This window comes from Rhamphochromis sp. 'chilingali', assembly GCF_963969265.1.
Source record: "Rhamphochromis sp. 'chilingali' genome assembly, chromosome: 4".
Lineage (NCBI taxonomy): Eukaryota > Metazoa > Chordata > Actinopteri > Cichliformes > Cichlidae > Rhamphochromis > Rhamphochromis sp. 'chilingali'.
The window spans coordinates 13,121,857-13,144,014 of record NC_137948.1 but is presented as its reverse complement, the minus strand read 5'-3'; the positions used below and the strand labels follow the sequence as shown (position 1 = coordinate 13,144,014).

The window sequence follows — 22,158 nt, the reverse complement described above, 5'->3', positions numbered from 1 at the left end:
GGGTCATAAATCCATTAAATTTTTCCTTATATCAACAATGTCAGTTTAACGGTTTGTTGGGCAAATATTGGGGGGGGGGGGTGAGCAATTTCTTGTCAGCAGATTCTTGCAAGTGTGATGTGTATTTTCAAAATATAGAAAGCATGCACCGTATAAAGATTTCAAGTTTAACCTCTGCCTTCCAGTATCATTTTGTATAATGGACAATATAGTTTAATGTTTAATGTTGAATGTTTAATGTTAGCGTTTTCACATTTAACCCCTGATTTCACTTTTACATTTCACATTTCTACCTTTCTTCTAACCTTTAAAGGCACTTTTGTCAAGCAAAAGAGCTGTCTAGTAAGTTTGAAATATGTTGTTTTATAATATTAAAGGAGCTCAGATTATTCATGTCCAGTTATTTAAAATTGATACCTGTTATCCATTACCTATCTTAGTCCTACATAATGTCTGTGTAATCAAGTAAACATCTGTCATGTTACCCTGACCTGACTAACTGCATTACAAATGTCTTCAAGTAACTTTAAAAAGAAAAACACATAAAGTTAATATACATGAAATACAGTAATATTACCTTTAAAGCAAATAATGCTCAGAGTGAGCTGCCTTGGGAGAGTGCTGCTTGTTTATCAGGTGCTTTATTAAACAGCTTTGAGTTTTGCTACATAATATTTAGCATTATTGTTGTTGTTATTATTATTATTATTATTAACTTATTTAATCACGAAGGTAGAAAACAAAAAACTTGGTCCTATTAAAACGGTTGATTTGTAGTCAAAATATTCTGTAACTGCACATCCCCCCCCCCCCCCCCCCCCCCCCCCCCCCCCACTTATTATGAACTGTAGCTTCACCCACATTAGAATGAGTATTTTAAACAGTTTTACTTGGCTGTCTGTACAAACTGAATCAGACTGAATTATAATTTCACAATTTTAATGGATTTGAGTGGACTTAAGATTTCAGTGTTAGAAACATATACTGTAACGTGTCTGCACAAACATCTGTTACTCCACTTATTATTCTACACAGTGTTTTAAATACAAGTACTTTTTAACAGACAGTCATCTGTCTGCGCTTCAGCCAACCTAAATTTAATTTGGTGCTTATTGCAGAACCAATATAAACGGATTGGTACAGATTTGCTCTCTGTACTTGTAAGAATACAATAACTTATTGCACAGTAAAATAATAGGGATCCAGAGTCCAGCACTTAAGCGGTTAACAGTCACCAAACTAACCGATATCCTACCCAGACTCTTGCAGCTTTAATGTAAACCATAAACGTTATCGTGAGCTACGCTACATAGTGAACCATTGTCCGATAATGGAGGCAGCGCATCTTCGTGACATCACAGGAGTGACACAGCAGCCGTGAGCGAGGAGAGGAGGAGGATCTCTTCCCCAAAAGTTTGGTTTGCCCTTTGCTGGAGATGAGATTCAGTCCCAACAGGTCCACAGAGAGTCGACCAGAGCCGGGGGAGGAAACTTTGTGAGCGCTGAAATCTTCTGGATTCAAGATTGTCCGCGGGTCATGGACGGTTTGATTTAGGGGAAATTTGGCGGATTCCCGGAGTTGCGCGCTTGCAGCGGACCGTACTTCGCACTGCTGCGACTCCAGGCGGCTGTGAAGGAAACCATATCTGGTCAAAGTATTCGTTGCTGTCACCCAGCGGGACCAGCCGGCTATAAATAGCGCTGGAGGAGGTAGGGAAATTAATGCATATATTATACTGCGGGCAGCAAAGCAGTCAAATAAGTTAAGGTCACGTCTCCGTGTTAAAACCGTGAACCGGATTAGTTTAACATTTACTTAAAGTGGGAAAGTGGTTTTCTAGAAAAAATGAACACCAAATATAAGTTCCCTGTTTCTGTTTTTCATCATTTGGCTGCTGCAGGTTAAATATTAAACTGAAAGATGCAGATTGGGTGGGTTTTTTTTATTTTTATTTTATTGTGATTGTATTTGGACCAATCATAACTACATCTTTTAATTTAATTTTTAAAGTTATTACAACTTTGCAGAAACAGGAGTTCCGAAGTATACAAAAGTTGCTGGTTTTCTGTGACCTCCACACATCCACTCTAGAAATAACTAAGCTGTGGAACTTCTGTTTGTCAGTCATTTTTATTTTATGAGCACAGCTCTTAATGGTGCTTCAGAAGTCTGCTGTTTACCTCCTGGTTTAGCCATGTATTATATTATCAGCTGGAGTATAACAGCACTCATTGGTGATATTACACTTAACAAAAACATTATGACACTTTGACCTCTGCAGAATGAACAAATGGCCTGACCCCAGGTCCAAGGTAGCAAGTGAGCTACTTGGTCTGGTATACAGATCATGATATATGACTCTGTGCTGGCCCCAAAGCAAAAAAAAAAAAAACAGTGGCCACAGATGTCCTCAGCAAAATGAAGGATTATTTAACGTGTGGCCTTTAATGGTTTTGGTTGTATGCACACCTCAATGCCAGGTCTAAATCTACGAACCAAACTGTCTTTTCTTTGGAGTGCCAGTAATAAAACACGCCATCCTTTCCACAGAGCTTATTTTCTGCCACATGCATTGTGACATGTGGCTGAGTAAAGGAGAACAGTTGTCTCTCAGCTGTTGTCTGCTGGGACATTTCAGATATCTGTGCAATTTTTACAACTGCTATCTTTCCTTTAGATTGTGTGGCACAAAATTAGGGTTTAATTCTTCTACTTTCTCAAAAATGAGCAGAGTTAAGTGTGATTATTGTAGTTTTATTCCATTTCAGCATCAGACCTAGAACAAACTGAGTAGCTAAGATATGTTTGGGGTAATTTAATCAATTAAAATCACTTTTAATTTACTTTTTTAGATATGTAGAGTTATGCTTATATTTGAATGTGAATCTGTGAAGTAGTTATGCACAAAGATGTTGTGGAGGTCATTTCAGCAGCCTGTAGAAGATGGCAACAAAGGCTTCACGTACCATTTGTATGCTGTTTGAAAGCAGTTAACGAGGAGTTGCAAAAAGAAAAATCAAGTTACTTTAATATTGCTGCATGAGCTTATTTCTGTGATGAATATTTCAGTTTTCTTCACTCTGAGAGCATTTGTGAATATTGCAGAAATGTCTGCGTACTTCATGACTGAAAAAAAAATCTTGCCTTCACCCAGGAGTAGCTAACTTGTATACACACAGTTTTAAAAAGACTTTTATTCTGAAATCTTTTTATCTTCTGCTCTCAGTTAGTGAAAGGCTGTGCTCATGCAAGACCAGTTGCCCTCCCAAGGTTTTACACATATCTGACTTGATTAATTATCCCGTATCAGTGGGCTATTCTTAGATGCTTAAGGATTGGATAGGCCTGCTTTCAAGGGCAAGAGGCAAGTTAGATGTTTATGACTGCAGAGGGTACGTTCTGGTTCAGGTCATTTTTAGTTGTTTTGCTCTTTCTGCCCAGTGAATGTCCTGTAATGAAGCAGAGGCTTATAGAAATGTTCTAAATACAGGCAAGTGTCTGTTCGATATCATCAGAACAGGTTGCAGTCTTCCAGTGGGCTTGCAGTGCTATTTGGAGTGCAGCCCAGTTCTTCATCTCTGGTTTTGGAAACTTTTCTTGACATGGAGTGAAAAGAGAAAGCAGAACAAAAGAACAACACGCTTGACCCCGCTTTTTAGGATTAAAGCCAAAGCACACTTGGTGACATCGCTAAGATCAAAAAGATAAGCTTTATTTCACATTTGTGCTCCTCAAAAACACAATTTTCTGCACTTTGAGCTCCAGCTCAATATTTTCTGCCTAATTTGAGATCATTCCCATCGCCTGATACAAGCTCAGTGAAGTTATAGTTAATGTTGTTATGTGGGCATCCATCGGTAGCAGCTCAACACTTGTCAGAGTCTGAACTACAGCTTTAAAGAACTTGGGGCTTAGTGACCGTGTGCGCGCCCAGTGTTTGGTGCTCTGGTCCACAAATGTTCCACTGCAGCTCATCCATTTTCAGTCATCTGGTCACAGAGCCAAGACAGAGTTCGAGAGCAAGATTTGGAATGAGTCTTCATAGCTGTTTGAGAAAGAAACAAGAGCAAGACACGTTTACGGACAGCATATTTGACCTATCCAACATTTATAAAGTTTTCAGGGCAACACTTGGAGAAAATAAGCAGATGATCAGCAGCAGGATATGTGCAAAATTACCAAGTGTCAAGCAAATAGGTGAAAACTTGTAAGCAAATCCAATTCAATCAGACAACTGTTTTTTGTCTAATTGAATCAAATTGAAATGGTGATAAATAAATGGAAAAATTCTTGCAGAGAAGAACAATAAAACACCTAGGAAGGCTTCAAAATATTTCTCCTTAAATAATAATTAACGGTGCAGTTTGTTCACCTGTCTGCATTTGTAAACTCATTCATATTTAGTATTAAGTCATTCAAAAACCTGCATAAAAGCTTAAAGATGCAGTTATATACCAGACTTGTCTTGGCTAGGAGCAGTTCCATCTAGCAATTCTGTTAACAGCTTAATTGTATATTTGCTGGCAGATGGGAATTGTTAGCTTTGAGAAGGCCTAGGTTAGCGCTTTTTATCTTTCCACTCTGTGCTAAGTTGTACTAACCTGCTGGCTGTAGCGTCATATTTAATCTAAAGATGTGAGTGTGGCACATGGAAACCTTTTGAGGACATGAAAATGAACACTCCAACAGCTCTCAAAAACTCTGTGACGATATAAGAGAAATGGAAAGAAGAACATTTAAAGCATTACCAGTGAAAATGTTTGACAAATTCTCATACATTTCTTTTGCACTCAATGAATTTCGTATTTTCAAGCCTTCTGTATTTCCGGACAGTTGCTTTCTGAGAAATCGGAGTAGTAGAGAAGAGATGACAAGCAGAGAAATATGATGTTTCACTTCTTTCCATGTTCATGACGTACTATTGTTTTCTAATTCTGCGAGCTATTAATCTCTCTTCACACTATTTACTTGTGCCTCTTTCAGGTGTAATTGCTTTCCCAAGAGGGCTACGGGCACTTGGCTGCCTTTGCTGTTATTTTACCCGAGGTGGGGGTCATTAAGGTCAGTTTGTCTTCTGAATTCCACTGTTAAAGCATTGTGTTGCTTTTCTCTGATCCTTCAAACCCACTGTTATTCCAACATTCATTTTAATTACTCACTTCTTGGTTGTTTCCATCCATAGATATAATCTAGGCTCCTGATCTCCTACAGTTTGCCTTTTTCATTTGGAGGCGTTGCTGAAGTGAGAGAACAGTTTGAATATGCCTCACATGTTGAACACATCCCAAGAATAACAAAGAGCAAAGAGAATACAAGAAAATGATAAATACGGTTATGCTTTATTGCCACGTATATTCCCTCAAACAGTATAACTCTCAAATTGATTGCCATCATTGCTCATAATTGATGTGTAAATATTTTATTTCTGTTGTTTTCCAAGATATTGTACTCTTCTTTCCCCCCCAGGTGTGCTGTCCACAATGGCGCTTCTGAGGAAGGAGATGGAGAAGTACAGAGACATAGACGAGGACGAGCTGCTGAAGAAACTGTCAGAAGAAGAGTTGCAGCGGTTAGAGGATGAATTAGAGGAGCTGGATCCTGATGTAAGTTTATAACATTGAAATCCATAAGGAGAAGCTATGTCAGTATGCTGGTATCAGTGGGGATTAATGGGGGCATACATGCTCAGCAGACAGCACGATGTAATGTATCACATTGTATATCACTGGAGCTGCAGTGTGCTTTCGTTTGAGTTGCTGTTAGCTGGTAATTTCTGTTTTTAAAATAACATAAATCTTAGTTTTTATAGTGGTAGTACAGTAGCAATTGTTAAAATATGTTTGAAGGAAAGGACTGAAAATAAAAGTCTACAAAGCCATGGCATTTATGGTCAGGAGTTTACATAAACTCATCATGGGAATGAATGTCGTGATACTTTTGAGCTTTTAATGATTTCTTTGAGACATTTTTTCCCAGGGTGCATTGATTATAACCAGGGGTGCACATAAGTGGTCCGCAGGTGCGCATTCGCTGTCAAAATAAAAGATGCGCACCAGATAAGAAGTTGCAACGCGTGTTTGCTTACATATAAAAGGTACTGTTTGTGTCCGCTAGAGTGGGATTTTCACGGCAAATTCTGCACCACATCTCTGTGCGTTCATCATTTGTTTGAAGCCAGCTCACCTCCTGCAACCACTTTTCTGAGAATATGCGGTTCTTTTGCGGTTCGGACTCCTTCTGACATTTCTTTGGAGGTGGAGGAACACCAAAGTAATTGCTTAAAGGAGCTTCTTCGACATCTTTAAGAGTTCTAAACAAATGTCTGTCCTCCTCCAGAAAATCTTATGTACGCAAACGTGCGTTGCAACATCTTATCTTGTGCGCGTCTTTTATTTTGACAGCGAATGCGCACCTGCGGACCACTTATGTGCACCCCTGATTATAACAGCATATATCTCTAATGACTTGTAAAAACAAGAATTGGGTGCACAAGCAGCAATTTATTTTGGATTTCCTCTGATCCACACCGGCAAAAGTATATACAAAATAAAATATACATACACTCACATTTTTTCATAAGCGGTGCTGAAGGTTCCATAGTCTCTTTTAAATTGACAAAGCCAAGGCCTACAACTGGTACTTTCTTTGCCAGCATAAAAAGGATTTGTTTCATAGCAGTTGTCTATTGCTCTGAGTGTTGGTCACTACTCAGAGCAATAGAAAAGAGTAGATTTGCACAGGTTGGGAAGGTCTCTTGGAGCCATTTCTAAACAAGTGCACATTCCAAGATGATTCAAAACAGTTATGCGCAAGCACATCTTGTCTGGATGTGTCACCACTTTGCCAAGGTCTGGAAGAAAACCCAAACTGTCACCCTCAGATGATGGTTGTTCAGGAAAAACCCCAAGTTCAAGGTTACCAGAAACCAGAAACTACTGGAATACCAACTGCACAGGGAAGCCAGTTTTTACATCGCCATGCCCTGAGAGGGTCCCACATGGACAAGTTAAAATCCCTCTTGGTAAAGGTTTTTTGGTCAGATTTGACAAAGATTGAGCTCTTTGGCCACAATGGCAACAGGCATGTTTGGAGAAGTAAAGATGAGGCTTTCAAACCTATGAACACTGTACCAACTCTCAAGCACGGTGGTGGTTGCATCATGCTCTGGGGCTGTTTTGCTGCTAGTGGTACTGTTACATTACTCAAATAGATGGAATTCTTCAACTTTACTCCACACTAGACTAAACATGGACAGAATTGGGTGTTCCAAATAAAACAGGTCAGCATTAAGCTTCTTTAATGGCCTTCCCGAACCTCCAGCCTTAACCATGTTGAAAATGTTTGGGATAACCTGTAAAGCTGGTTCTGTGCCACAAAATGAGCCAAAATAAATGAGCTCCACCAATTTTGCTTAGAAGAATTTGATTAACATCTATTCCAGGTGCAACTTTCTAAGGGACGTTTAACCAAATATTAGTTGGGGTGTAATCCACACTTTTGACCTTGTGTGAATTAGAGAAAATCCTAAATGAATTAAATTCTTTATTCTTTATTTTTATGTTTTGAAGTCATTAAAGATAGATGCTGTATATTCATTCCACCCTGGAAAAATATCAGTTCAAATAAATCATTTAGAGCATTTACCACAATGAGCTTATGCAAACTTTGGACCGCGACTGTATTAGAAGTTGCTGAGCGCAGATTAGATTCTCTGTGTAAAAGTATTACAACTAAACATGAAGGTCTTTTGTGTCTGCGGCAGGGTTTGATTCAGTAATACATGTAAAAATGGTGAAACAAACGAAAAACGAAGAGTGAAAGTGTGAAAAAGTAAAATACTAACCTTAAATTAATAACCTCTTGTTACTGTTTAGTCTTCCCTGTTATTCAAAGTATTTCTCCTTTTGTATTAAGTACAGCTAAAGCACTTATAATACTACATCAGCACTCGTGTTAATTCGCTGCTGCTTTTTATGATATGTTTATTTCTGCATTTGATTCTCGTCCACCGACAGACCACCGAGTAATAAATCAGGGGTCAAGGTGTGGACAGCTGCTGCAATAGCTGCCAGATGAATGTCTAACTCCTCATAAAGAGACCGGAGTCCCCCTCAGTGCCAAGGGGATGACTCGAAGGGTATAATGTGGAGTAGATATGTGTGTGTGTTTGTTAGCGAGGCTCATGCCAGCAGTGAGTGACTGCAGGGACTCGCTGACGTAAACAGAGGAAACAGAGAGAAGCAGTGCGTATGTCCTTACCTTGTTTGTGCCTGTTTATGAGGGTCACCTGTTACACAACAGTAAAGTGCCCATTTGCTCTGACTGTAACATTCCCAGCACGGTTTCCCACATCGGTTCCAGTAAACAGACTGAAAGTTTGCACGCATGTCTGCCATTATTGATTATTCAGCAACAATTACAAGAACATTTTGTGTTTTACAACACACAGTACTGCCTCACAAGTGTACTGACCCAAGCTTGCTTCATACTCAGTTGTTTGTGTGGATTAATACAAATCACACGTAGAAAAAGTTCCAATCAAAGTGAAAAGTTTGGCATAGATTAAACCATCAAAATGGCTCTGAGACTGCAACTTCCCATTTTCAAAAAGTTGTAGAGAGCCTGTAGCTACAGAATAGATGGATATTTTCCTGAGGAGGTGGAGGTGGTGTTTTGCTGGCAGGTATTATTGGATATGTTTATTAGAGCGTGAGAAAGTTGAAATCTGTGCTGATGTTTGTTTGCATTTGTTGCAGGTGGTCATTTTTATTTGCATTGTGCATTTTTATATGCTGGTATCTGAAATGAATCTTGATGTGTCATATATCTTGAAATGATATCGTCTCAGCTTCAGGCTCATAGACACATAGACACACGTATTGTACATGTGACTGTTAGTTGATGGGAGAGAAACAGAGGCCGACTCATGCTGTTAAAAATAAAATACTGGGACTGAGCGCTGTAATCTAAAGCTGATATAAGCTTTGTGTTGGTGATATCTTAGATTGTGCTGACTGCGCAAAGTGTCGGGTATGTTCGGTTGGGTTTTTTTTTTTTTAATTGCTGTACAACCAGATTATTATTTGGAAGCTCCTAATGTAAGGAGAGAGTCTGACTGAAGATGAATAACAGTGAGAAGCAAAAAGAGAAACAGACTTATAAAGAAAGGGAGGCCCCTAAGTGCTGAGAAGCAGATAAGATATGCAGCTATAAGTAGCACTTCTAAGAGCATGGTTTTGAATGTTGCTTTAGGTTCAAAATAACTTGGTGTGCACTAATGGTCTGGGAAATTTCTTGGTCCTGTGTTGAGCTAGAGGAGAGAGAGAGAATTATATAGTGTCATGCTGTCTAGGCCTGACATCATACAGTTCACTCAGCAGCTCATAAAACTTGTTACAGAAGAAAAAAATCAAAGTCATTTGTTCTTAGCTTTGTGTTTTGCTTCAAAATATTACAAGACTTAACTAAAAGAGAAGTTTGAACAAGATAAAGAAAATAAAACCACATAAGCACCTGTTCGAGACCACTTTAGCATGAGATAACTGCTGACAGAGACATAGGGAAACATAAACTAAGTGATCCGGTGCCAACACAGCTACTTACTGACTTTAATCCTAATATAAAGAAAGATATGCTATGCTGTGCTTGAAGGATGTTATTGAAAAGCCTGATTAGTGTAATTTTATCATAGACTTTGCACTGCCCTGCTTTTGCAGTCAAAGAAGCTGCCCTCTGTTGACCATTAGAAAGAATGCAGATGTAAGTCACTTCACTTTTCAGAAGCTACATACATCTTGACACCTCATGAGGTGAGATATGAGATACTTGGTTGGACTTAGTTAAAGCACTCAGAAATGCTTTAATTCTTTGTAGCTCAGATTCAACATGGTGCAGGAAACATTCCTCTGGGATTTTGGTCCATGTTTACACGATAGCATCACACAGTTGCTTCGGATTTGTTGTCGGCACATCACCGCAACCTGAAGATGTTCAATTGAGCTCGTGTGACTGTGGAGGCCATTTGTGTGCAGTGAGCTCACTGTCACTGAGATGGTTTGAACTTTATGACATGGAACGTTAATGTTGCAGCAGCAAAAAATCTCATCATCTCACATCATCTCATCTGTTCTTAGCTGACAGCAGGTGTGGTCTTGTGCTATAAAGCAGAGATGACTGTGTGGGGAAAATCCCAGTCGATGAGTACTCACTGAAATATTCAGACCAGCCTATCTGGCAAAAAGAACAATGTTACATTCAAAGTCGCTCAAACCATCTTTGACTCCAGTTCTGGTGCTCGATTTAGACCTCACCAGGTAGTCTTGACCATGTCTGCATGATTGAGACCAAGTTGTTGCTATGTGATTGGCTTCTTAGCAGGGATAGCTCAGTAGGTAGAGTGGTGGCCCCATGATCGGAAGGTCGGGGGTTCGATTCCCCTGAACAGCTACCCTGAGGTACCCCTGAGCAAGGTACCGTCCCTACACACTGCTTCCCATGCGCCCAATGGCTGCCCACTGCTTCACTGAGTGAATGGGTTAAATGCAGAGAGGAATTTCCCCACGGGGATCAATAAAGTACATTTTCTTTCTTTCTTCTTTCTTGGAGCGTAATACAGTCTCTGCTACCAAGTTCTGTGGGAAAAAAAACGAAAACCTTTTTAACATGATAGAATAAGTAGAAAGGCACTTTGGGAAACTCAAGGATTCATTCTCTGGGGAATGAATGTTGAGTTACATTAGGCTGGATCGGAATTGTAAAGCAGGGAGCAAGTCTGGCTAAAAGCATTGAAAAATTCCTTCACACTTCACACATAGACTTCACACATAGACTGGTCAAATTAGCAAAAGTATGGGTTATTTTTCCAACATGCAATACCAACATATTGTAAATGTTAATCCGTGTCTAGAATGCATTGTTGCCTGCTGGGATGCGCCAGAAGGACCAGACAAAGAAAGCACCAACAGGGACGTTTCAAAGAGACAACCTCCTGGCCCATCTGGAGAAACAGGCCAAAGAGCATCCTGACAAAGAAGACCTGGTGCCCTACACCGGGGAGAAGAGAGGTAGGAACTGGTGTGTTTAATAAAAATCAAGTTAATCAGGCAAATCTTTTCATGATTAATCTTTTTATTAAGATATTATTGTTATTATTATTAATAAATGAAAGCTGTTTAAAGCTTCCTTAAACATGATTTAAATGATGGTGTTACTTTGTAATTAAACAAATATCTCTGGACTCTTGGATGGATTTCAAAAAGGCAAATTGATCAGTGAAAACAGCCAACCTGTAGCTCAGGTGTTAACACTAAAACTCGGTTTATCAGAAATCCACAGCGTAGACACAGACTTGACTGGTGGTGAAGAACTTCAGCCATGTCAAACTCTTTAAACTCTGTAAAGTTTCTTTCTGTTTTTCTGACTTTTGTTACGTTCTGATTTGCTGGTGTTGTTGCTTTGGGACTCACTCCACTTGCCGCAGCATTTGCCGTGCCCTCAGCGGTGCCATGACATTTAACCAAGACAGGTCACACGTGACTTTCCAAAAACTGCTCTCACAACTCCTCTCACAGAGCCACGTGTTCATATGAGCATCAGAAAAAATGTCTGGCTGAAACTCGAGGAGCAAGCCACACAAATACAGACATAGCAAACCTATCGGTAAAGACATCTCTGGGCTTCTAGAGTCAGCCGCTTGTCAGGTGTGACATGAAAGCATACTCACCTCACACAGCTTGTGTAACAGAACTGATTTTGGCAACTGGACTGACCTTGTCTTACATGTCCTCACCTTAGACTGACAGTTACATTCAAATTCCATACTACTGTATGTACTGTATTCAGTACTAGTTATAGGTTCTAACAGGTTGATGGTCTTCACTGTTTTTGTAATTCACATTTACTTAGCTTTTGTTCTGTCTTTTTTATACATGACTTTCTATGACAAAAGAGTGAGCCTTTGTTAATGGTAGTAGCAATGAAAATGATTGCTGTGTTTCAGGAATAACAGAGTGACAGACAATCATTCATGTTCACATACACACCTACACCCGATTTAGAATGTCCAATTAACCTAACATGGGAGGACCGCAGGAGGAAGCCAGAGTATCCAAGGAGAACCCACACAGGCACAGAGAGAACATGCTAACGTCACACAGAAACACCCCGACTGTCTAGTGGATTTGACACACCTCGCTGTGAGGGGACAATCCAAAGTTGTTTATGCCATTATTTTAAGAAATAAAACAATATATCACAGAGTTATCATAGATTTTTTTAAATTATTATTTTCTTACTAGTTTTTAATTTTACTTCATTTTGACTTTTTGTTAATTCTGTTTAGTTTCAGTTTGTTTCCAGAGTGGGTTTGCTTGTTTCAGTTTAGCTTTTATTGTTTGAAAATGTTTAGCTTTCATTCGTTTCAATCTTTAATTCTTATTATTTCATTTACGGCAAACGCCAGAGGCAAGAACTGTGAAAAATGAGTGTAGATACAATATAAATACAAACCTTTCGACTTTTTGGCCTCAATAGAAGCATTCATCAAATCCTCATCAGGCAGTTTATAATAAATGACAAGGAAAACACATTTCATCTGTAATTGTATTTTAGTTTAGTTTTCCAAATTCACAAAATCTTTTCCATCAGTTTTATTTTTTTCCAAAGGTGTAGTTTTGTTTGTTTTTTCATTTTAGTTCACAAAAATATGTGTTCATGCCTAGTTTCAGTTTTTATTACTTTAGTTTTTAGTTATATTTTTAACTTTAATAACCTCAATACACAGCAGTTCAACAAATTCAACCTTAGAGAGAAATTCAGTGCATATACTATGAAGCTGCATTTCCACTACATGCGGTCACACCACACAGAATGTATAGAAATTTTGGGTCATTTTGAGAAAAAATGCTACTTAAGAAGCAAATCTGTAGCCATAGAGGTCCCTAAATTGACAAAAATCCAGGAAAAAACTGGAGTCTGTCAAATGTAACTTGTAAGCTAAATGCTAAATTAAAGTTACTGATAATTGTCATTGTAATAGTAGTGCTTGCAGTCACTTACTTTGCATAAAATATATCCCCTCATATTGCAGGGAAAGCCTGGGTGCCTAAAACAAGAGTGGATCCAATCATAGAGTCTGTGACTCTGGAGCCGGAGTTAGAAGAAGCCCTGTCCAGTGCTACCGATGCTGAACTCTGTGATATTGCAGGTAACTATCACACAACATCTCTCTGTAGGCTAATTTTTCCAAGAAAATGAACAAATAAAAGTACTTAAGTTTAATTGGATTTTACGTCTGCACATGTAGCTGAACTGTAACTTTTCTCCATTTCAAGAGTTGTTTCTATATATTTCTATATGAAGGTTTTAGGCATGCTCTCACTAATGAATGTAAGTAGACTACCATAGGTGTAACTAGCCCTTGTTAATCTAACTTTCACTCATTTCCTCTAGCACTCCTTTCATCTTCATTCCACTCTTACCGTTCAACTCTTCATCATCATCATCCGTACCTTCATTTTCTGGATCTTTCTATCTATTAGTTCATCACCGTCCAGGGTATCTGTACGCTGCACATAGTCCTGCATGGAACAACACTGGTCTTCTGTGACATTTGTGCTTTTTGTTTTACTTTGTAGTCGTATTGTTGCATGTGCGGACCGTGCATTGTATTTAACAAAAAACTTGGTTCATGCAGGGCGAGTGGACCTGCTGGTACATTTTTTTGCATAGTGGGGAAGGACGATGTAAGCTACATCACAAAAAATTGTAAAAATGATATTAATGACGATGTAGAAAACACCCAGTGTTTTATCAGCTTGCAGCTTGCAGGTGGCGGCAGTTGGGAATGTAAGTGCATGACACCGCTATAGCAGGTATGATGTGATATGACGCAGCTCTGCTTTACACACTGCAGTTATTGTCATTTGCTGGATTTTGTCTGAATAGTGTTTGAAGTTATTTTTCTTTGCCTTAAAATATAAAATAATAACTTTTTCGATGTCCATACCATCAGGAGAAACTCGAGCTGCCATTAAAACAGTGTTGCTGATGTTTCAGGGTTTTTTCTGTCTGTTTTGTTTCTTTGTTTTTAGCCTGCCTGAGTTATTGCAGTCAATGTGCTGAACTTATTATATTAATGATGACAGTGAGTTGACTTTGTGGGAAGTATACTTACTTATACCATGTAAACACATTTAGTTTTAACCACTGTCAGAGTAATTACAAGACGATGCATACTTCATGTGTGACAAAAATATTATCCAACCCTGCTGCTGTTAGAAGACGGAGATTTAAAATGAGAAATGCTCGTGGTGAACAAGCCTCTTAGCTTGTTGCAATACACGCACTTCACTGCATTCAGTAATCGAATAAACAGTCAGATACTCTCAATCTCTCTGACAAAGAAACAAGGCAAAGACTCTCTGTTAATTGTGTCCTCAGAGTAACTGCTTGGCTGGAAACATATTTCAGATTTCCTGCTGCCAGAGCACATCATAGATTTTTTTTGCCTTGGCTGGCTGATATCTCATTATTTTTTTTATAACAAATAAAGTATATTGCACATTGATTTGGCTTCGGCCTGCTAAGAGCAGAAGGTCAGCTGTGGTTGCAGAAGTCAAAGCCAGTACACGGGAGCTGAATCCATACAGTGTGCAGGTTTTTTTCTTTCTTTTTTTTTTTTCCTCATGCTTGCCTTGATTGCGATGCTGAAAGCGACTGGTGCATGGTGGTCTGGTCTAAGGTTGCAAGCCAATCAATAAGTCCACTCAGTGTCAGCACTGCTCTCTTGCTTTCTCTTTCTCGATCCTTTTTTTTTTTTCAAATGTTCATTCTTCAGTCTCCTTCTCTTCTTCCAGCCATCCTGGGCATGCACACGCTGATGAGTAACCAGCAGTACTATGAAGCCCTGGCCAGCAGCACTATAGTCAACAAGCAAGGCCTTAACAGTATGTGAAACACATACACGCTTGCACTCACCTACCGAAATGTATACTACTGGACACAAGTACACATGAATTATAGGGACTTTCGAGGAACAAGTAAAAGTACTCTAAAATAAAGCAGATCACTCAACTAGTACCAAAAAAATTGCATCATTTAAGAAAAATGCTGCAGTTGGATTGGAATAAAGTGTGATCTCATGTTTGCAGAATGTTTATTTTACCAAAAACAGTGTATGCTCATATTTTTTCTGTTTTGCACTTGATACATGCACAAATAATGTAAAACAGGTTAAAGTAAAATAGATAGGTAGATAAAAGAGTATAAGCACACATACATTTTGCTATTATCCTGCCAGGAATACACTATCGCTGGTTCATCTGTTTGCACTTCATGTTATGCTACATCGTGTAAACGATTGAATTGTGGGATTACTTTTAGCTCTCCTTCACAGGTTAATGAGCTATTGTTTATCTTGTGTGGTGGCTCATCCTATAGTTACACTTCCAGCTCTAAACAGAGACTGAGCATCTCACATCCAAATATGACTACCTTATAAAGCAACCCACAGTCTCCTGCTGAAGTTGTCACTCTGTTTTGAGTAGTGATACAGAGGAGGGCACAAAAACCCTTTTTACAAAAGCATTGGTCCATATTAACCTTAATGACTGAATCTCAGAGATTTGCAATCCATTACTAAAGTAGGTGCACATTTCTCGTGCTGGTAAACCAAACGGATTCTAGTTTTTCCGTATTTTAGATCTTCTGCTGCAGAGCACTTACAACGAGGTACTCTGTGCAGCTTTTGCAAAGTATACAAAATATCATTTTGAAAATCTCCTGAGGTTATTGTAGTACTGTGCTCTGCAAAAAACTATCGTTGGAAGTACGCTTAATCACCTTCTTAAGATTGATACCAATCCCCTGTCAGTAAAATAAATGTGAAGCTACACAGATGTTTAGCCTGGATTACCATAAAAAAGGGGGCAAGCATGGAGAAGAAGAACAGCATTTCTGAACCAGCAGAGTACTCCACGACCAAAAGCAACACTGAATGTGGAAAACTATACTTTCACCAAATAAATGTGTTCTCTTTGCTTGACACAAGCAAAGTCTCAAGCAATCATCCAGAAAATGCTGTTTACAGTGTTTAGAGTCGCAGATTCAGAAATTGAGTCAACTACTTAATGGAGAGGTTATTTTTTGTGCTGCTTTTGAAATGAGATTTAGTCCAATCAGACCCTGAGTAAAGCAAATTTATCCATCAGCAGTCTGATTTTGTAAATATATTTTTATATTATACGTGTGTTGCACCCCAGGTGTGATCCAGTGTACCCAGTACAAGCCAGTCCCTGATGAGGAGCCCAACTCCACTGATGTAGAGGAAACTCTGTTGAGAGTAAAGAGGAATGATCCCGACCTGGTAGAAGTCAACCTCAATAACATCAAGGTAAGAATGCTGGGTTGTGTTAAAAAAAAAAAAAAAAAAGAGAGAGACAGTGCAGGTTTAATAATCTATATCTATTATAAAAATTATATTTAAATTTGGATGTATATTGGATTTGGTTTCAAGTTTTATACATAAACTTCAAGCATTTGTTTCTTTATGAATCACAGCAATTAATATTTTTTTTACTGTTTATGACAAGGGAAAATGCAAAAATACATAGAAATAAGTTTTTCCAACATTTAATTTTTTGTTTTTCTGCACCCAGAATATTCCTATCCCAACTCTGAAGGCATATGCCGAGGCTCTGATGAAGAACACAGTGGTGGAGAGGTTCAGTATTGTAGGAACAAGGAGCAATGACCCTGTAGCATTTGTAAGTCTAATGCTTTTCAACCTAACTTGCTTTTTTTTTCAGTTCTCTTCCCTTTTTATCTTAACAGCTTCCCAGTTTTTCACTTTTTATCATTAATGGGGATGAGTCCTATTTTGACAAACAATATGAAGATTAAAATAAACATGTGGTTTGACAAAGTTCCTCCTAAACAGATCAAAATACACCAAGAGGGTAAAAAAGCAGGGCGTAAACAAAAAGAAGAAAAAGCTCTGCAGAACAAGAGCAAGATATCCAAACTCAAGGCAACAAGGAAAATTCGTCCCAACAATACAGAAAAGAAATGTGACGCAAATAGGAGTACATGTGGAGTCAAGCAGATGATCAGACAAAGGGAAAATGGTAAATGGCTTGCATTTGTATAGCGCCTTACTCAGTCCCTAAGGACCCCAAAGCGCTTTACACTACATTCAGTCATTCACACACACAGGCAATGGCAAGCTACATTGTAGCCCCAGCTGCCCTGGGGCGCACTGACAGAGGCGAGGCTGCCGGACACAGGCGCCACCGGGCCCTCTGACCACCACCAGTAGGCAAACACGGGGTTAGTATCTTGCCTAAGGATATTTGGCATGCAGCCAGGGATCAAACCACCGACCTTCTGATTAGTGGCTGACCTGCTGTGCCACCTGAGCTACAGCCACCCCCCCAAAAAAAAGAAAAGACTTGCATATACTCAGTGGCCAGATTTTAGAATGAGACATAGGTGGACATAAGTGGCAGATAGCACAGTGGAAGGAACTCGGATAGGCGAAGACACAGATGGAAACAAGCAGGAAATGAGAAGAAAAACAAAGACAGGAAGTGAGGGCACAGATGACGCACAAGGAATAGCAGTTACCAAAATGAAGCAGGAGATGGAAACAAGCAAGACGAGGGAACTAACACAGACAAAACAGAGACTAAGAGTAGGAAACAGTGGAGACATTTGTACAATATGAACAGAAGAAAAACCAAATCAAAATCAAAACGGGGACCAAACCACAACGAAAGCCTGACAAGAGCAGCCTGGCTTCAAAGCTGCTCCTGAATACAAAGTGCTGTGTGTTTTCTCAGGCCCTGGCAGAGATGTTGAAAGTTAACACGATGCTCAAGAGTCTGAACGTTGAGTCCAACTTCATAACAGGGACTGGAATCCTGGCCCTCATAGAGTCGCTGCAGAATAACACCACACTACTGGAGCTCAAGATAGACAATCAGGTAAAAGCTCACACCCTCCATAGAGTACAGACAGATTTAAACACACTGGAACAGTATGTATGTGTCATGCAGTGTACACAGTTCATCATTGCCACTTTGGTCTAATGCTCGCTGATTGCATTGCAATGTCTCATATGCCATAGTTGGACATCTGTGACTCATTGCCCACTAATGCCTACTTTTATTTCTCTCCTTGTTCTTGGCCCTTTCTTTTTTGCTTTTCAAGTCCAGTTATTGATTGAAATCAACTTTTTTTTTTTTTTAAACCCTCAATCCCACCACTGATTTTTTTTTTTTTTTGCCTTTAATCATCTACTCCTCTCTCGTCTTCCTCTCTCCACCATCCTTTCCTGCACTCTCTGTGAACTCCAGAGTCAGCCCTTAGGCAACAAAGTGGAGATGGAAATAGCCAACATGCTGGAGAAAAACACCACATTGCTGAAGTTTGGGTATCATTTCACCCAGCAGGGTCCACGCCTCCGGGGCTCCAATGCCATGATGAACAACAATGACCTGGGTGGGTACACACACCTGCATGATCACTGTATGGATGTGGCATTAGGTCTCGAACTGACAGAACGTCAAGTAAATACTCAAGTAATATTATTTTCATTCTTTTAGTTATGTCTTTTTGTAATGTTTCATTTGGCAGAGTTAGACGTTAGTATGGGCACGAGTGCACTTTATCATCACTATATCTCCTTGAGTTCTACTTCAATCAGAGGCTAATAGAAGAATGAGAGTGATATCATCAGTTGGTTACTCAGTAGAGCTGCCAAACAGCCTCAGCCAATCATAACAGTACCTTCCTGAGTTATGACCTCAGCACTAAGAAAAGCCTGTGAGCGTGAGAGAGAACATAATGAAGCGAGTGAGTGGAGTGTTTCCTGTCATGCACAAATTTTACCAGTAATTGTTGTGTTTGCTGACCTGATTTCCAACTTTTTTCCCCCAAAATATTTACTTTGTACAACAAACTAGGGCAGAATAAATCCTCTCTGACTCGATTGCTGTAACATTCACGCTACAGAATGTAGCTTCAAAACTAAATTAGATGTGGATATGATTTTGTTTGTGTTTTGTTTTAAATGGTCTTACTATCTTCTTGTATTTTGTGTATATATATAATGTTCAAAACCACTTTACATCATTTATGATGCTTTCTCTTCCCCACGTCATCTTTAAGCCCGGGTCGTCAGGTCGGAGACAGACGGCTCTTTCACCCTCACTCTATCTGTCCCTGAGCTGGAGAGGGCCTTTGGGAAAAAGTTCAAGTCTAAGACTAAGTAAAAAAAAAAAAAAAAAGTACAGTACAGTCACACACTGTATGACCGCTCAGCCTTGCCTTTCTGCTGCCAACATCTCCCGGTTCTTTTCCGGACTACCGGAAGCTCTGCTGCCTTCTGTCATACTCTTCTGAGAGTTTCTATTGCTTGTCCACATCTTCACTCTTTTAATCATCTCTAGCTTACGGAGACTGCTCTTTAGTCCCACGGCATTCCTGAAATAGTGCAAAAATCTTGCAATTCTGGAAACATGTAGATGAGATAACTACCTGTATAAAAAAAGAAAGAATCTCATAGCACAGAATTTGACTTTGAAATTATGCTGTATTTTTCTATACTGACTTTGAGTGATTAGTCTTTGGTCTTTCTGCTCTTTTCATCTGCATTTTTGGAGGAATTTGGTTCCTCCTGTTTTTTCACTCCTTTCCAAAGCCCCAAAAGTGGACCCACAGGACTCTCATGGAGTCTCTGATAAGATAAGATAAGATAAGATAAGATAACCTTTATTAGTCCCACACGTGGGAAATTTGTTTTGAAATTTGATCACCTTTTAGTAATTAGTTTCTGGTTGTTGAACATGCATTATCACGTGATCTTGAGACAGAATTTTCTTCAGAGCTGAACATATATTCTGTTTTATTGTGCACAATAACCACAAAGTAATCACGTTTAAGAAGACGCTGTCCTGTTCTTTCCACTTGCTTACGTTTGTCCTGTGTATTTATTCACAAAGAACTCTTCTTACACGTTGCAGCCACCAATTTGTTGTGATGTTCTTTTTGCCTTGCTTTTTTTGTCAGCTATCTTGCTTCCTGTCAGTTAAAGAGGTCAGCTTTGCTGTGCTGTTGCTTAAGATGATGAGGTTGATGTTGTCTTTCATCTTTCTTTTTCCTGTAACCTTCCATTTTCCCTCTGTCTACAGTAAGAAAGAGAAGGCTTGAAGGAGGACCCATTTTCCCAAAGTGTCGGACAAATGTGTAGAAACCAGGGCTACCTTCAACTCCTGCCATCTGTCACCCCCTTCCACTCTATCAGGTTCAATTGTTTTGGTTTCAGAGACAGTGTCTGAACTTTTTCACTCACAGACTTTTACTTAGTAAATGTTAAATGATCCATTTGGATTAATTAACAGATCCTTCTGAGTTTCCAGTGCATGCAACAACAAAAAAAGTGACATTAATATTATTACTTTGTGCTCTGAAGTTTGCATTTTGACATATTTTCTAGGCTTGGACAGCTATAACTGCAGCTTTTTGTACAAACCAACTCCTACTCTGTAATTTTGAGTCTTTCAATGCTTCATCGAGTGTTTAGACCTCAGTGAAGGGCTTAAGGTCTGGTTTTGAATGTGGTCCCATATGAAAAGTGATGGGCAACTTTTAGCAGTCTGCTGAGTTGAATTTTAATAGTTGTTATTATTATTATTATTATTACTACTGTGCTGTAAATGACTGGTGTTGTCACTACTGCTGTTGCTTCCAGGACACCTTACAAGACTACGAATTTCTGCCATGTCAGATTATTCATTTAAATTGAATTGAGAAAAAAAATGAACATCTGGTTTTGCCCCCATCTTCTGATGTTTTTCTCTTTTCATTTTTCAGTGTGAAAAAAAGTATTTAGTGACTCATTTCGATACTGAGCTACACAGATTCTTGAGCAATTTACAAATGGCTGTATAAACCTGGCAACTGTGAGATTTGTCACTACATACGTATTTATTGAAACAGACCTGGGAAAGAGTCAGAAGCCATTCATATGACTTGGTTTGATTATGCTGGATAATCAAATAACCAGTAGTAAAAACGTTGCTGTAAAAGAAAATGTACTGTCAAATTACACTGTGACGTTATCCAGTGTTTATATTAGCACTCGCTGCCTGTTAATGTGCAATATTCAAATGCCAGTGTAATGTGCTTTATATTTTCCTTTAAATATCCAGCGAATACGGCACTGTTATATAGAAGTGTTTACAGCAGCGGCATTGTAAGAGCGCCAGAGAGAGAGAGAGAGACAAGAAGCTCAACAAATTCTGAGAGAAATTCCCAAAACTAAAGATGGTGTTAGAAAAAAAACTCCCAGAGAGTAAAAAGCTTTTGAAAAACTTTGTGATGGGACAAAATCTGCAAAGAAATGTAACAATTTTAAACATAATTTGATGAGATTCTTTACATGCAGTTTTTTAGAATAAATGTTACATAGCTGCCGAGTGGCAAGAGGGTTTTTGCTTACAGTCACCAGATTATATTAACCCAAGCAACTTGTGAATATTTGAATGGATTTGTTTTACACTTTCAGCCAGGTCTGGTTTGTTGATTGTTTGTGTTGATTTGTATTTACTGGAGCTACAATGTGTGTTTTAGTATGAAATGACTTTTTTACTACAGGTTTCACATTAATCCCTAAATCCAGGTTTGTTGTATTTTTGTATGCAGGAAACCTTTCATGTCTTTGCAGCTTTCAGACTATAACAATCCCCCTTATTCGTATGAAAAACAGACTATTTACAAGCATGTCTGGCTATGACAGGTACTGCAAATCAGAGATATGGTATTGCACCGTAATCCTTTGGAGATCAAAATGAAATGGTTCTCATCATAGGCCAAAAAAACACCCGAATAAATGTTGATTTTATGCTGCTGTATACTTTGGAGCAGATAGCGGGATTTCTCATAACTTTAAAAATCAGCAGTGCAATGAGGGAAAAGTAGAGTTAGCTGTTATATAAGCAGGAATTAGAACAGTTCCAGTAGAAATCACAGGATGGTTTGTTAGCTTTTATTAGCTGTCGATGAATTATTTGTTTTAGGAAACGTTTATGTCTTCCTAATGTGAACAACTCTTGCTCAAAATTCTGATTGCATGTTTAAGGGCTAATAACACATTCAGT

At 38.9% G+C, this 22,158-nt stretch overlaps 1 protein-coding gene across 2 annotated transcripts; it reads left to right on the top strand.

Moving 5' to 3' along the window:
• The first annotated feature begins 1,381 nt into the window (after nt 1-1,381).
• Nucleotides 1,382-20,566, top strand: tmod1 (tropomodulin 1). Of its 2 annotated transcripts, XM_080879835.1 has the most exons (12): nt 1,382-1,710; nt 4,985-5,062; nt 5,184-5,243; nt 5,468-5,604; nt 10,908-11,064; nt 13,089-13,205; nt 14,857-14,946; nt 16,261-16,391; nt 16,657-16,764; nt 17,839-17,982; nt 18,355-18,499; nt 20,191-20,566. In XM_080879835.1, exons 4-12 carry the CDS (start codon nt 5,482-5,484, stop codon nt 20,247-20,249), a joined length of 1,074 nt encoding a protein of 357 aa, XP_080735961.1. In that variant the 5' UTR covers nt 1,382-1,710; nt 4,985-5,062; nt 5,184-5,243; nt 5,468-5,481; the 3' UTR covers nt 20,250-20,566. The 2 variants fall into 2 exon arrangements, with proteins under 2 accessions (XP_080735961.1, XP_080735960.1); XM_080879834.1 differs by lacking the exon at nt 5,184-5,243 and having other exon boundaries at nt 1,383-1,710.
• Nucleotides 20,567-22,158: the final 1,592 nt, after the last annotated feature.

Excerpts from the sequence above, each read along its gene's own strand:
- tmod1 (XM_080879835.1), top strand. The coding sequence starts at position 5,482 with ATGGCGCTTCTGAGGAAGGAGATGGAGAAGTACAGAGACATAGACGAG. Across the intron at positions 11,065-13,088 it reads CTACACCGGGGAGAAGAGAG|GGAAAGCCTGGGTGCCTAAA; the intron begins GTAGGAACTGGT and ends CTCATATTGCAG. Across the intron at positions 17,983-18,354 it reads AGCTCAAGATAGACAATCAG|AGTCAGCCCTTAGGCAACAA; the intron begins GTAAAAGCTCAC and ends TGTGAACTCCAG.